This window comes from Carcharhinus amblyrhynchos, chromosome 19 (genome assembly GCF_965287045.1).
Source record: "Carcharhinus amblyrhynchos chromosome 19, sCarAmb.v2.hapA, whole genome shotgun sequence".
NCBI lineage: Eukaryota > Metazoa > Chordata > Chondrichthyes > Carcharhiniformes > Carcharhinidae > Carcharhinus > Carcharhinus amblyrhynchos.
The window spans coordinates 19,079,967-19,097,037 of record NC_137342.1 but is presented as its reverse complement, the minus strand read 5'-3'; the positions used below and the strand labels follow the sequence as shown (position 1 = coordinate 19,097,037).

Sequence of the window (17,071 nt, the reverse complement as noted above, 5' to 3'; positions counted from 1 at the left end):
ACCCTCTGGGTAAAGAACCTACCTCTGACATCAGTCCTATAACTACCACCCCTTAATTTAAAGCTATGCCCCCTCGTGCTAGCTTTCTCCATTTGAGGAAAAAGGCTATCACTGTCCACCCTATCTAAACCTCTAATCATCTTATATGTTTCAATAAGGTCCCCTCTTAGCCGCCTTCTTTCTAACGAAAACAACCTCAAATCCCTCAGTCTCTCCTCATAGGACCTCCCCTCCATACCAGGCAACATCCTGGTAAACCTCCTCTGCACCCTCTCCAATGCCTCCACATCCTTCTTATAATGTGGGGACCAGAACTGCACACAATACTCCAAGTGTGGCCGCACCAGAGTTTTGTACAGTTGCAACATGACGCTGCGGCTCCTAAATTCAATCCCCCTACCACTAAACGCCAAAACACCGTATGCCTTCCTAACACCCTTATCTACTTGATTCCCAACTTTCAGGGATCTATGTACACATACACCTAGATCCCTCTGTTCATCAACACTATTCAGAGTCCTACCGTTAGCCCTATACTCTACACATCTGTTATTCCTGCCAAAGTGAATTACCTCACACTTTTCCGCATTAAACTCCATCCGCCACCTCTCGGCCCAGCTCTGCAACTTGTCCAAGTCTCTCTGTAAACTATGACGCCCCTCCTCACTATCTACCACACCTCCGACTTTGGTGTCATCAGCAAATTTACTAACCCACCCAACTATACCCTCATCCAGATCATTTATAAAAATTACAAACAGCAGTGGCCCCAAAACAGATCCCTGAGGCACACCACTTGTAACCGAACTCCATGACAAATACTTACCATCAACCATCACCCTCTGTCTCCTATCTGCTAGCCAATTCCTGATCCAATTAACTAAATCACCCTCAATCCCATACATCTGCAATTTCTGCAGAAGCCTTCCATGGTGAACCTTATCAAACGCCTTACTAAAGTCCATATATATCACGTCAACTGCCTTACCCCCATCCACCTCTTTGGTCACTTTCTCAAAAAACTCAATAACATTAGTAAGGCACGACCTACCCTCCACAAAACCATGCTGACTATCTCCAATCAATTCATTACTCTCTAAATAACTATAAATCCTATCCCTAATAATTTTTTCTAAAACCTTGCCCGCAACAGAAGTAAGACTCACTGGTCTATAATTCCTGGGGAAGTCTCTGTTCCCCTTCTTAAACAATGGGACAACATTCGCTATTCTCCAATCTTCTGGCACTATACCTGTGACCAACGATGACCTGAAGATCAGAGCCAGAGGCTCTGCAATCGCCTCTCTTGCCTCCCAGAGAATCCTAGGGTAAATCCCGTCCGGCCCAGGGGACTTAACTATTTTCAAACCCTCTAGAATATCTAGCACATCCTCCTTATCAACTGCAGTACTATCCAGTTTACAACCCTATAACCCAGTGTTCTCCACAGCTACATTTACGTCTCCCTGCGTGAATACCGAAGAGAAATATTGGTTCAATGCCTCTCCAATTTCTTCCGGTTCCACACATAACCTCCCACTGCTGTCTCTAACTGGCCCTAATCTTGCCCTAACCAATCTTCTGTTCTTAACATATCTATAGAAAGCCTTAGGATTCTCCTTAATCCTATCAGCCGAAGTCTTCTCATGTCCTCTTTTAGCCCTTCTTAACTCACTCTTTAACTCCCTCCTAGCCAATCTAAAGCTTTCCAGTGCACTACCTGAGCCCTCAAGTCTCATCCTGACATAAGCCTCCTTTTTCCTTTTAACCAGCGAATCAACTTTTTTAGTGCACCACGGTTCCCTAGCTCGACCATTTCCTCCTTGCCTGACAGGGACATACATATCAAGGACTCGCAGTAGCTGCTCCTTGAAAAAACTCCACATTTTGGACGTTCCCAGACCCTGTAGTCTCCTAGTCCAACCTATGCTTCCTAATTCTCTCCTAATAGCCTCATAATTACCCTTCCCCCAGCTAAAACTACTGACCCGAGGATCATGCCTATCCCTTTCCATCACTAAGGTGAACGTAACCGAATTGTGGTCACTATCACCAAAATGCACACCAACTTCCAAGTCTAACACCTGGTCTGGCTCATTTCCTAGCACCAAATCCAATATAGCCTCACCTCTAGTTGGCCTATCTACATACTGAGTCAAAAAACCTTCCTGCACGCTTTGTGCAAAAACTGACCCCTCTAATGAGCTGGAGCTATAGCTATTAACCTCTGCAGTTCCTGAGGTGTAGATACACAACAGTGCTGTTAGGGAGGGTTTTCCAAGATTTCGACCCAGCAACAGTGATGGAACCATGAGATATATTCAAGTGAGTGATTGGAGGGTAACCTCCAGATGGTGGTATTCCCAGGTACCTGCTGCCTTGCTCTTCTAGATGGTAGTGAGTTTGTAAGGTGCTGCCTAGGTGAGTGAGTGCCTGCAGTGCATCTTGTAGGTGGTGCACGTGGCTGCTGCTTTTCATTGGTGGTGAAGCTATTGAATATTTGTGAAAGGGTTAGCAGTCAAGGGGGCTGCTTTGTGGATGGTGTCAAGCTTCTTGGGTGTTGGTGTTCGCTCTTCCGGGCAAGTGGAGAATATTCCATTGAACTCTTACTTGTAGTTGGTGGACAGACACTGGGGAGTCAGGATTCCTACCTTTTGACTGTTCTGGTAGTCAAAGTATTTATATGGCTATGACAAATGCAAATTACTGTAGATGCTGGAATCTGCAACAAAAACAGAAAATGTTGGGAAACCACAGAGAGTCTGACAGCATCTGTGGAGAGAGAATAGAGCTAATGTTTCGATGGTTAATTCTGATGAAGGGTCATCCAGACTTGTATTTGATCATGCAAAGTAGCAGGATAAAGGCAAATATTAAGATGTGACCGAAATCTATCTATCTTTGGCCTTAGCAATTTCATTTAGCTACACTCAATCTTATGCCCAGCTTAAAGGATTCTGTGTTTAATTAATGGAATTCTGCATTAATATTCATAAGCACATGTAATTTGAGAGCGGAAATGTAACTGGTTTTGTTTGTCCTTGTTAACTTGATTGATGTCATAGCAACAACACCTCATTTATTTAAGCATTGTGATTTGCTTACTTGACAAATGTGACCAAAATCTAGACATATTGGTCAATAAAATGTGGCCTGTGCCTGTTGCTGATTTGAGATAACCATGTGGCCATAACAATGAATGAATTTCACATGTAACAGATAATGAAGTAATTTGAATTATTTCTTTCTTGAGCTGTATTTTTTAAAAACTTGTTTATTTGCCATTTGTTAGTTTGTTAATTGTGAGGGGATCATGCAACATTTTCTCTGAAATCATTTGGGAAAATAGCAAAGAATGATGCTCAAGATTGCCTTTAGAATGTTGTGTTAAAGTACACAGGCTTACGCAGGACATACAGCATTAAAATAGATATGATGAGCTCGACTCACCTCCCATATTATCCTCCTCAACTAAATCTATCAAAGGAACATACTATGACATTCTCCCTCAAATCCTTGTCCAGCTTCGTCTTAAATGCATCTATATCAATCCTTTAGCCATGCGGTGGTAGTGAATTCCTTAGCTGTGTCTATTTTGTGACTTTTAAAATTTGTTCATTCCTTTTGTTAGTGTAGGAATGTTTCTGGGGTTCCTCGCTAAATCAAGTTTAAATCCAATAATTAAGTTTCTAAAATTTGCTTTTCTTTTTGATGTTATTGTTTTTCCTTTTCCTAGTCACTGCCTACATATCTAGATCATCCCACTGTGTGATTTTCCAAATGTTTTAAAATTTAAAGATGTTGGAGGACAAAAGTCCTGAATATGGAGTGCCCTTCTCATGGTGTACCTTGATGATTAGAGACTAGAATGTTTCCACTTGGTCCCAGGATTACACACTCAAATGATGTATAGTACAGATAAATGTAGAGTAATTTCATAATCAGTGACTGATGCAATCTAGAAGACAGAATGAAGTTAACAGTATTTTGTCGTGAAAGGGTGCTTAATTTTATTTCATAAGGCAATTAGATTCTTGACAAAAACATTATTTTCGTGTATTGGGGTGTGGTGTGGAATTAGATTATTTGCCACATGCAGGAAGTAAAGACACAAACTTTACTTATTTCAGTAATATTAGTTATTGTATATTAAATAACCACTGCACCATTTTTGTTAAATGTTCATAATTTTATTTTGTATAGAATGCCTGAAACATGGATAAATCCCCAGGGCCAGACCAGGTATTCCCATGGACCTTGAGGGAGGCTAGTGTTGAACTTTCAGTGGCCCTGGCAGACATATTTAAAATGTCAATATTCATAGGGGAGGTGCTGGATGATTGGAGGGTGGCTCATGTTGTTCCATTGCTTAAAAAAGGTTCCAAAAGAAATCTGGGAAATCACAGGCCAGTAAGTTTGACGTCGGTAGTTGGCAGCTATTGGAAGGTGTGATAAGGGATAGGACCTACAAATATTTGGATAGACCGGGACTTATTAGGGAAAGTCAACATGGCTTTGTGCGTGGTAGGTCATGTTTGACCAATCTATTAGAGTTTTTCGAGGAGGTCACCAGGGAAGTGGATGAAGGGAAGGCGGTGGATGTTGTCTACCTAGATTTCAGCAAGGCCTTTGACAAGGCTCCTCATGGGAGGTTAGTTAGGAAGGTTCAGTCACTAGGTATAGATGGGGAGTTTGTAAATTGGATTAGACACTAGCTTAATGGAAGAAGCCAGAGAGTGGTTGTGGAGGATTGCTTCTCTGAGTGGAGGCCTGTGACTAGTGGAGTGCCGCAGGGATCGGTGTTGGGTCCATTGTTGTTTGTCATCTATATCAATGATCTGGATGATAATGTGGTAAATTGGATCAGCAAATTTGCTGATGATACAAAGATTGGAGGTGTAGTGGACAGTGAGGAAGGTTTTCAAAGCTTGCAGAGGGACTTGGACCAACTAAAAAAGGGCTGAAAAATGGCAAATGGAATTTAATGCAGACAAGTGTGAGGTATTGAACTTTGGAAGGACAAACCAAAGTAGAAAGTACAGGCTAAATGGTAGGACTCTGAAGTGTGCAGTTGAACAGAGGGATCTGGGAATACAGGTACAGAATTCCCTAAAAGTGATGGATAGGGTCAGTTGGATAGGGTCATAAAGAGTGCTTTTGGTACGTTGGCCTTTATAAATCGGAGTATCAAGTATAAAAGTTGGAGTGTTATGATAAGGTTATGTAAGGCATTGGTGAGGCCGAATTTAGAGAATTGTGTACAGTTTTGGTCACCTAGTTACAGGAAGGATGAAAATAAGGTTGAAAGAGTGCAGAGAAGGTTCACAAGGTTGTTGCTGGGACTTGAGAAGCTGAGTTACAGAAAGAGATTGAATAGATTAGGACTTTATTCCCTGGAGCATAGAAGAATGAGAGGAGAGTTGATAGAGGTGTATAAGATTTTGATGGGTATCGATAGAGTGAATGCAAACAGGCTTTTTCCACTGAGGCTAGGGGAGAAAAAAAACCAGAGGGCATGGGGTTAAGGGTGAAAGGAGAAAAGTTTAAAGGGAACGTTAAGGAGGGCTTCTTCACGCAGAGAGTGGTGGGAGTGTGGAATGAGCTGATGGATAAAGTGGTAAATGCGGGGTCATTTTTAACATTTAAGAAAAACTTGGACGGGTTCCTGGATGAAAGGGGTGTGGAGAGATATGGTTCAAGTGTGGGTCAGTGGGACTAGGCAAAAAATGGTTCGGCACAGACAAGAAGGGCCAAAAGGCCTGTTTCTGAGCTGTAATTTTCTATGGTTCTCTGGACACTACAAAACTTTATTGTCCATGTAATAACAGATACATTTCTTTTGACCTATTTTCCAGCTGAATTATAGGATTGGGATCATCCAATTTACATCAAAGGCATCAGAATATTTTCTTAATGGTCATAGATTAGATGCTGTGGCAGTACAAAGGGGTTTAAGTTAATGCACAAGTACAAAAAAATAAAAAAAAAAGTGCTGATGGAATGTTGACCTTTATCTCAAGAGGGTTGGAATACAAATCGCGAGAAATGATGTTTGAGTTGTACACAGTTTTAGTCGGATGCCTTTTAAGACAACTTTTCAATTTTGGGCACTGAACCTCAGGAATGATGGATTTATCAAAATGATGCTCGGTTTACAGTAGGGCATTTTGCCTAAACTTTAATATCCCTTCAACTTAGAAGGTTAAGGAGTGAACGAAGTGTGTTATTTTAAGAAGGAAAGGATTCTGTAAGGTGAATACAAAGAAATTGTTTTCTTTAGTGGTGGTACCCAGACCAATGGATATAACCTAGCTAGGTTATTTAAGAATGAATTGGTAAGCACTACAAAGCGTAGTTGTAATTTTGAACTGCCTCCCCCATGAAGCTTTGTATGCTGGATCAATTTATGTTTTCAAGATTGAGATAATCACATTTGTTAGATAAGCATATTAAAGGGTATGGTGCATAAGTGTGTAAAAGGAGCTGATTTAAAGATCAACCTTGATCCAGTTGAAAGCCTTGAGGGATTAAATGACTTACTCTGAAAATAACAGGACTTAAACATTTTCATTTATTCACAAGGCATGTTGTTTTATGTATTTTAGGTGTTCTTCAGATGATGCAGACTCGGATTGCTGCTCTGCAGTGCACTGTTGACAGGTATAGTGCAACCGTAGCACTTTAACTATAATAAATTATTGACTCTGTGAAATAATGTGCCAGAAATCTTGCTGAATGTGATTCACTGAGCAGTTGTCCAACATAGCATTTACCATTAAGGAGTGTTGTATTAGAAACTGTGTATTTTGTCATGTGACCAAAATAGTAAGAAAATTCTGAAACGTTACATGAGATTTGCATATAGAAGCAGTATAGTATCTGATTGTATTGTTTGCTAAGGCCATCAATAGATACAGAGCAATGGCCGATAAATGGATTTAAGATTCAGATGTAATTGATTAAAATACAGGTAATTGAAAAACACCCAGAATGTTCAGAATTCTTAGAGGATCTCAAAAAGACAAGCTTGAAGATTTGCTATTCATTATGTAATACTTTTTGGTTACCAAGACAAATATGATGCACATAGTGATGCTAGTAGGTTGGTGTGCAGAGCATATAGTATGCATTAATCCTCTTTTGTCGCTATTGTGGAGATTGCAGCCAATGGAATGGTGTGCCACAATCCAGTGATTCAATTCTGAGGAGAGAATGCATAAACTAAGCTTGCATTCCCTGGAATGTAGAAGGTTACAGGGTGATTTTAGGAAACACTGGCAATACAGATCTAAAATTATACAAATAATGAATTTTTAATTAGTGAGTCTTTAACCCAGATTTGCACTGATTTCATACTTACTGTTTAAAGTAGTGAACCTGTGGGACTAATATTGGTTGGCCCATTGTAACTTTTGAATTTGTGCGTGACAGTATGTTTACTGTAGAAGTTGTGGAGCCTCTCCAACATCCAGTCATGGCGAATGTTGAATGCGTCGCCATTAACGTCACCGTAAAATGTGGCCCAATGAGTAGTGGAAGAAGCCAGAAGGTCTGAATGGCCATATCCTACTCTTCCCTGCACTCTAATAGAATCAAATCTTTTTTCGAATATTTGGAGCATAAGCTTCTGGAATACAACAAGCTCTTAATATATAATTCTCAGATCTGCACAAAAATCTCTGTGAACTTGATCATTTGCTTATTTGGCAGCTTTTTTTTCTCCAACAGGATCAGAGGAAAAATTGTTGATCCCTATAACAAGATTGTTGCTCGCACTGCGCAGTTGGCCAGATTACAGGTACACTTTATTAATATACACCTGTACATAAGAGTTATAGTTTTATTTTCTGTTATAACAATCTTGTGGATTGGAAATCTTTTGGCAGACTTGCTATAATTTACTATTTGTAATGCAATGCGAAGCAACCCACATACTCCTACAAAGCATTATTGTTTAGCTCTTATTGCCAAAGGCAGTAAACTTTGGGAGGTGCATGCTGGATGCGGGTACTTCTGTTGAGGCCAAAGAATCTGAACTGACAGCTCCACCCAAGAGATGTATTTCTTATGCTGCTGAAAAAGGGAATGGGTTATAAGGTCAATTTGATAAGTATCAAAACATCTTAGTGACATTTTCTCAAGGACTTCTGTCCCATTTTGGCTAGACTCATTTCTGTGATATCGCCATGCATCTGGAAACTGATGAAAAAATAGCTGTGGTAAAGCAAGTTACAAAATTGCTGACAATTCAAATCGACAACAACCTAATAATTACACCCCAGTTCAGATGTACTAATCTCAGCAAGGCTGTTAAGTCGTTTTTAAAAATCTTTCATGGGATGTGGGTGTTGCTGGCAAGGCTAGTTATTTAGCAGTGACCCATTTTCTTGAATAGCTGCAGTTCATCTGGTGCAGGTATCCCACAGTGTTGCTGTGAAGGGAATTGCAGGATTACGACGCCGCAATAATGAATAAATGTGATCTAGTTCCATGTTCCAATGATACGTGACTTGAAGGGGAACTTACAATTGATGGCGTGACAAAACATTCCTGACTACTGCCATGTAGTTGTAGGCACGTTTTGGGGAGTCAGGAGGTGAATTACCCAGAATTCTCAGCCTCTGACCTGCTTTTGTAGTCACAGTATCTATATCACTGGTCCAATTAAGTTTCTGGTCACTGGGAACCCCAAAATGTTGATCTGGCTGGGTGGGGCGGTGTTCAGTAATGTTGGAACTGCTCATGGGTGGTCCCAGTCTTACCTGTGCCAGAATACTCCTAGAAATGGCTTTTCTTCTTGCCATCACATTGTTATCTTTTAAATCCCCAAGGAGAGCATTCTTTGCCCTCCCCTCTTTCGTTTCTATATGTTGCCACTTGAGTGCATTAACTATAGATTTGGGGTCAGCTTCCATTTGTACTCTGGCTCTTCATCTCGACCATTCATTCTCAACTCCTCTATTGTCTTTCTCCTAGACTGTAAGTCCAATATTTGCTCTTGTTTGAGTCATAATTTCTTCCATTGAATGCCATCTTCTTTGGCCTCTGCTTCAAACATCATATTTTTGCCATCTTCCCCTCAATCAGTTGTGTGTGTTGAACCAGACTGTAGGTATTCAACTGTAAACTGAATTTTCAAATCCTTATTCCCTAACTGTCTGCTTCCACCCACACCCCCTATCTTCTGCTGAACCCCTTTTCCCAGAATACAATTATTCCAATACTGTCTTGGTTGGCTTACGATTGTCCACTCCCTATAAACTTAAACACACTCATTTATCAGTCCAGTGCTTATGTCCTATCCGCTTCAAGTACACCGTATCCATCACCCCGATCTGCTCTGTCTATGTTGGGTTCTAATCTACCATTGTCTGTAACAATCTGCTTCTGAACAATTTCTGGCCTCACTCATTCCTTCCTCACAGTATTGGCGACCATGTCTTCAGCTGCCACTTTCAGAATTTCTTCACTAAATTAAATCCTGCTGCATCTTCACTTCACTCTCTTTACAACCCTCCTGAAATTCCCCCTCTGACTGAACTTTTGGTCAGCCCCTTCCTCCATTGGCTTACCATTTAAGAAATACCTTGAAATATTATTCTTTGTTAAAAGCGTGAGGTAAATAAAAGTTGTTGCAGAATTTGGAGAGAAAATGGATCAGTTTGGAAGCACAGTTTAATGGCTATGTTGAACATAAAGTGTGAAGTAATCTTATGTTACATTATTGTAACATCGTCTCTGCACAATACCAGATGGGTTCAATATCAATCAGCATATTTTCAGTTTCTAAAAATCTTGAACTCAAGCTAAAACATGGTGCACTATTTTGATTTCCAGATTGTACCAGAATTGTTACAGTGCAGAAGGAGGCCACGATGCCTGCACTGGTTCTCCAAATAAATGTCATGGCTTTCCCTACACCCTTGCACATTTTTTTTGAAGTAGACATCTAATGTCCCCTTGAATGCCTTGATTGAACCTGCCTTCACCACACTTCCAGACGTTGCATTCAGACCCGAACCACTCGTAGTGGGGAAAATGTTTTTTCCTGCGTCGCATTTGCTTCTTTTGCAAATCTGTTTAAATCTGTACCCTCTCATTCTTGATTGTTTTAACAGTGGAGAAACAATCTGCTCTGTCCAGACCACTCATAATTTTGAACGTGTGTATCAGATCTCCTCTCAGCCTCTTCTCTCCAAGGAGAAAATCCGAGCCTCTTCTGCACTCTTTCCAATGCGTTCACATCCTTCCTACAGTGTGGTATCCAGAACTATACATGATAATCCAGCTGAGCTCTGGCTAGTGTCTTGTATACGTTCTATATCATCCACTTGGTCTTGTACTCTACGCCCATATTAATAAAGTATGGCATACTATATATTTTATAAATAAAGCCCAGAATACTTCAGGAAAATGTTTCAGACAGTGTTATAATCCAGGTCAGAAACTCCAAGGTGTTTTGTGAAGTCAGACTGGACCTGAAGTTTTGCAATTTGAATTTGGCTAGGATAAGCATGAGATGTTTCACTTACGGTATGGTTCAAATGACCCACTGGGGAACTTTTATCAAAAAAAAGTTTATTTAAGAACATAGTTTACATAGAAAATTAGCAATAATTTTTACCAATTACTAGCAAGAAAAAAAAACTATGACATTGCATAAACTTTAACAACCTTAAATGAAATATTCCAACCAAACAAACCTCCTCATAAACATACCCCTGCCACAGGTTTAACACAAAAAACAAAGATGCTCACATGATGCTGTTGGATTCTGTACCTTTCTTGACACACGTACAAGCTTGATGTCCGAACAGTTTCCCAAAACATCAGGGAGAGAGAGAGACAGACACTGCATTCAGCCTAAGTAAAACATTTTCTAACTAAAACAGCAGCCAAGAGCCAGACTGAAAGTAAAACTTAAAAACTGTCCAAAGGCACCTGACTTGTCCATCATTCTTTCTCCAACATTTCAGGGCCATGAAAATGAAACCTGTGAAAAGATATTTGTTGGAAGATGTTATTTCTACTTAGATAATCAACGTACCTTAAGAGCCGAATATTTTGATCTGCAATCCATTAAACCCTGGAATCACTTTGAAGACTGTGGGAATGATCTTTTAGGTTTTCTATTGAGATTCCAATGTTAATCTACAGGCTTCAATCTTAAACATATTGTCAAAAGTAAATTCAAGACATAAAATACTAGATATCCTAGTTAGAATATCAAATTTTCTTTTTTGTTTGTGATTGAACTGCAAGTATTGCTTGACCATTTCATTTTAATGGTGTTTTGAGTAACCTTTGCAATTTTAAAAGCCTATCACTTCAATAATTGAAATATGAGAAGACAGCATGCATTATTGGCCTTAAACTTGGTGTTTGAGCACATGTAATGTTGCAAATAATATTGTTTCAGTCAAAGTTAGACCGTTTTAACTTGATGAAAAGTATTGTACCAAGTTATTCAAAGATATTAATGCTTGGTCTGCAGTTACTGACAATCAGACCAATCACTGATATATGGGTGGGCAAATAATCAAAGTCAGTGGATAGAAAATGTCAGAGAGAAGATTATATTGTTTTTTTACTTTGGGAAGGATTCACATATCTGTGGTTAAATTGCCTGACTCTGAACTGTTGAAAAAGAGAAGTGAAGGTTTATGAGGTGTTATCTCTTGATTTACTTGCTAGTTAGGAAAAGAACATTGAGATTCATGATGTGGGTTGTGAGACAGGTCTGTGATTGAGGTGTTCATGCATTAATTGCAGAAGTAAGTGGCATGATGAGTCAGAAGGGGTTTTCTCATTCCAAGGTTTACTTAATTTAAATTTTCTAATGTAAAATTTGGGAAATTGATTATTGGAATCCAGAATGACAGCCAGATTTAAAACTTGTATTTTTAACAAAAAAGCACCCATGATATTAATGTTCTATGTACTTAAGATTAAAATAAAGAATGCAGTTTGAACTTTTGTAAACTTAAGAAAATGTATTAACTTCATAAAAATGGAATTTACAAGGATAAAAGGCTTCCAAGACTTTGAGCAAATCAACATCCTTGAATTTTATTCAGGCAGCTTGTGATTTACTTCGAAGGATAATTCGTATTTTGTACCTAAGTAAACGGCTCCAAGTCCAGCTACAGGGAGGAAGCAGGGAAATCACGAAAGCTGCTCAGAGTCTCAATGAATTGGGTAAGTAAATAAACCCAAAATGTTACTTGTTGCTTATCTAAAACATTACTTCTACCAACTAGGATTTTTAGCTTTGTAATGTGATCTGTTGTGAAATGGAGTCTGTAGCAAAAGTTGCAGCGATGTCATCAACTCAGTTTCCTTAACCATATTAATCTGTATGGGTCAGTGTAAAATAATCCTTTCAAAGTAGCAGATATTTGTGAATACAGTAATATCAATCCCAGCAGCTCAAATGAAGAGGCAGTGGCATCATGTAATATCACTAGACCAGAAATACAGTGGCTAATGCTTTTGATGTGGAGATGCCAGTGTTGGACTGGGGTAAGTTTGCTTTTGAGACGTGGGTTAAAATCCACCACAACAGCCAATAGAATTTTAATCCAATTATTAAATCTGGAATTGACAGCTCCATTAGAGAAGGAAATGCACCATCCTACATGTGACTCCAGACCCACAGAAGTGTGCTTGACCCTTAAATGCCCACTGAATGGACCTAGCAAGTCACTCAGTTGTAACAAACAGTTACAGACAAGCCAAAAAGGAATGAAACCGGATGGACACTTGGTATTGACTTAAACCCCAGAAATGTATAACTTTCACACCCTTTTAAAAATTAATTCTGCTTTTCTATTCTTACAATGAAAGCGAATAATCTTTGCACTTCCCTACATTATATTCCATCTGCCATCTTGTTGTCCATTCACTTAACCTGTTTGTATCTCTTTGCAGCCTCTGTGTCCTTCCCACGGCTTCCCTTTCCACTGAAGTTCCATTTTCACATTGAGGGTATTCTGTATTGTGTCTTACGGCTCTTCCATCTTGCTAAATGGGATAGACTTGAAACAGATCTAGCATCTCAAAACAGGGTATCCATCAGATCCAGTAGTTTATCAACAACAGCAGAATTGTATTCAACCACAATCTGTCATCTCATGGCCCTCCATATCCCCTATCCTACCATTAACTCTAGTTCAATGAACTGAGAAATTAACTCTAGTTCAATGAAGAGTGCAGGAGAGCATTTCAGAAGTACCACATCCATGCACACCTAAAAATAAGTTGTCAGAGCAGTGAAGCTACAAAACAGGGCTATTTGCATACCAGACAGAGCTATGTGATCCGAAAAGCAATGAATCAGATTTAAGCTCTGCAGTCTTGCCATATCCAATTGTGAATGCTGGTGGATAATTGAAAACTGACTGAAGGATGAGGCCCTACAAATATTTCCATCTTCAAATGATGGGAAGCCTAGCACATCAATGCAAAAGACAAGGCTGAAACATTTGCAACCATATTCAGTCAGAAATGTGAATGGATGATCCATCTTGGCCCCTTGCTGAGATATCCAGCGTAAAGATGCCACTCTTCAGTCAATTCAGTTCACTCCATGTGTTATGAAGCTATAGCTGAAGGCTCTGGATGTTGCAAAGGCTAGGGATTCTGACAATGTTCCAGCAATGGTACTGAAGACTTGCATCCCAGAACAAGCCATGTCCCTAACCAAGCTCTTCAGTAAATTGCAACATCTACCTGGTAATGTGGAAAATTGTCCAGGTATGCCTGCCCATTGAAAGCAGGTCAAATCCATCTCAGCCAATTAATGCCATTTGTGAGCAGCACAATTGTGTTGCACTTTTAGTATCAACAGACAAAAATGTCCAGTTCTGCAGTACTCCTCATGCTTAGCAGATGGTATAAGGGTCAAAGAATGCAGATTTAAAGTTTTTGGATAGAAGATGCAAGGAGGAAGAATATTTTGTACACAGTGAGTGGTAATAATCTGGATGCTGGAAGCAGTGATATGAGTGCTGGAAGCAAAGATTTCAAAAGGAAATTGGATGGGCACTTGGAAGAGTGGAGGAGAGGGACTACCTGGATTGCTCCGCAGACAGATGAGATAATAGGTCAAATGGCGTCCTTCTGTGTTGCAGGTAACTCTATAGACTTATTTTAAAGCATTTTCATTGAAGATTGCCAAACAGTAGATAATAAGGAGGAAGTGAATATTTAAAAATGAGTTGGTTGAGAAATTAAAAGCCAATGGATGAAAGAGTTTTAAGGAATTTTTAAATGGAGAGTGGAATGGGGAGGATGGGACTCTGGCAGCTAAATACATGGCTGTCAATAGTAGAGTGGAGAAATGAATTCAGATTTTCATTGGAGATGGGAACCAAAAGTGGTTTTTGTCTTTTTGTTTACAACGTTAAGAAAATATTAGTGTTATTTTTCTCAAAATAATTATCAAATTTTATTAGATTGTTGTATTTCCCTCTGAGCATTTGGATGATCCTTGACTGTTTCGTGACTAAAATCATAGAATGATATAACACAGAAGGAGGCATTTTGCCTGTTGTGCCAGGGAACACCCTTAACTAGCTATCCAATTGGGGTGGCACGGTAACGCAGTGGTTAGCACTGCTGCTTCACAGCTCCGGGGTCCTGGGTTCGATTCCCGTCTCAGGTCACTGTCTGTGTGGAGTTTGCGCATTCTCCTCGTGTCTGTGTGGATTTCCTCTGGGTACATCATTTTCCTCCCACAGTCCAAAGATGTGCGGGTTAGGTTGATTGGCCATGCTAAGAAATTGCCCTTTAGTGTCCTGAGGTACGTAGGTTAGAGGAATTTGTGGGTATAATATGTAGGGATATGGGGGTGAGGCCTGGGTGGGATTGTGTTCGGTGCAGACTCGATGGGCCCAAGGGCCTCTTTCTGCTCTGTAGGGTTCTATGATCTATGAATTGGTTCCACTCCGCTGCTGTTTCCTCATGACCCTGCAGAAATTTATTTTAAAACTTATCATTAAATCTGCATTGCATTCCAGATCATCATAACTCAATGCATAAAGAGAAAAAAAGTCCCCTTATGTGACCTCAAGTTTTTTGCCAATCATCATGACATCCACTTTTAATACATGGATTGGTTGGTGTGTAATGTAACCTGTGCGTCACCTGAATCCATAACATGGACAAGGCCAGGCACATTTCAGAATAATGCTAAAGGAACATTTCCATCCAGTAATTTAAAAATATCTTGAACAGGAGGGGGGAAAAAAGCAAAAAGAAATTAAAGTAAAAACGCACATGTATTTCGTTTAAAAAAGAAGCAGAAAGTGGGCCCAGCCTGTTTGTTTGGGATTTGGAGTTACCTCATTTTGATAGGTTGTTCCTGTATTACTTGCTGTTGCTCTCTATCTGTCAACTCAACTGTCAACAATACATGCTCCTTTCCAGATCTGGATATGATTTGAATCTTACCTTCCATGATAAAAAAGATCCTATTTCATGGCTGTGAAAGTCTTAGCTCCGTTTTGCAATGACGGTCCCCCATCTCCTTTGCCCATTGCCCAAATCGTGACAGCTCCTCTCTCTCTTCTTCCCCCCCCCCCCCCCCCCCCCCCCCCCCCCACACACACACACACACACACACACACACACACACACACACACACACACACACACACACACAAAAACACACACACACACACACACACAAAAACTACCACTGAGCAAGGGAAGGATTTGAAGGTGATCAGTGCATTATATAATCATTTTCTCCCTCCTTCCCCATACCTGAGCAGAACTTGAACCATCCCAGATATTACATCATTCCCTGACTATGCCGTCTAGCTAACACTTAGCAGAGAATGCAGAACCCACCCCCACTGAACAGATGTAGTAGAGTTTTTCAATGACAAGAAAACATTACATGTTCCACCCACCAAGCAGAAAAAAATACATCCAACACTAACTCCCATTCCCAGCACTTAGGACACAGTTACCAATCTCTCCATATACCGATATGCAATCTTGCCATCAACTTTATTTTCAAGTTGGTTTGAAGGTTTTCTGAAGTCGCAAAGATATTGCATTTTGTAGATGTAAAGAAATCAAACTTTAACTTGATAGAATTACAGAAGAAATTATGAGACTAACAAGAATAGTGATACCATAAAAATTGTTTGAAAGCAACATAAAGCACAAGAGGCAATAATTATTCATCTCAGTTTTAATGTATATGTACAATGAACATAACATTTGCAGTGAGAAAAGAGCTTTCAACAAATTAAACTTGCTCCTTTTGGAATCCAACTATTATTCTATCATGTATCTTTCCCTTCCCCATGTTGGATATTCTGGAGATGGAGTATAAGCATTGCTGTTGCTACCTCTGAAATATTTAATTGTCTTTCTTCATAGGTTTTTGATCAAATTTTGTTTTAAAATGTTAATTGAAGCTGAATCAGATAGCTTTTGATGTCTGTTCCACATCTAACCTTGCCTTAGATTTGTAAACTTTATACTCTTATCCTCCAAGTTAAAGAAATGGCGAAGGACTTTATAGGTTGTTCACTTCGCTTTGTTCACCTCCACTTGGTGTGTATTTTTCAGCGGTCATGTCAAGTACTGGTATGACAATACTATAAATCTTTAAGGCTGAATTCTAAAAGCTGTTTTTTTTTAAAATAAAATTAAGATGGCTTCAGAGAGTCACCATGTTGACTGTTGTGGTTTGAGAAACCAGCTTTTCTCTAGCGGGAACAAAGAGGATATTCTCCTGATGTGACACACTGAAAGGTAGACCAGGCCCATTGACATCATCATTGTAACAATGGTGATTTGCCTTTTTCCAACAAAGGACTTGTGGCTGACCAAACCCACAGGTAGGAAAACTTAAACTGGATGGTTTATTGATTTACCTCAGCACCTAATTTGGATAGTGACATGACATTTCATGTGAGATCATATGATAAGAAAAGCAAAGAAAATTAGGAGACCTCAAACTGGCTTTCAAGAGAATTCCTTCCGAGAGAGAGGAAGTCTTGCAAGTAAAGCCATCAGTCAGCTAAGCAGCAACCGTGTCTAACAGCAAATA

The 17,071-nt window shown here is 39.7% G+C and overlaps 1 protein-coding gene across 1 annotated transcript in view; it reads left to right on the top strand.

Moving 5' to 3' along the window:
• Positions 1 to 17,071, top strand: part of cog5 (component of oligomeric golgi complex 5) — a 101,181-nt gene that overhangs the window by 6,597 nt on the left and 77,513 nt on the right. Inside the window, exons 4-6 of the mRNA XM_080207334.1 lie at positions 6,606 to 6,660; positions 7,729 to 7,798; positions 12,078 to 12,198. Of these exons, the coding sequence (XP_080063460.1) occupies positions 6,606 to 6,660; positions 7,729 to 7,798; positions 12,078 to 12,198 (246 nt within the window). The remainder of the gene's footprint in view (positions 1 to 6,605; positions 6,661 to 7,728; positions 7,799 to 12,077; positions 12,199 to 17,071) is intronic.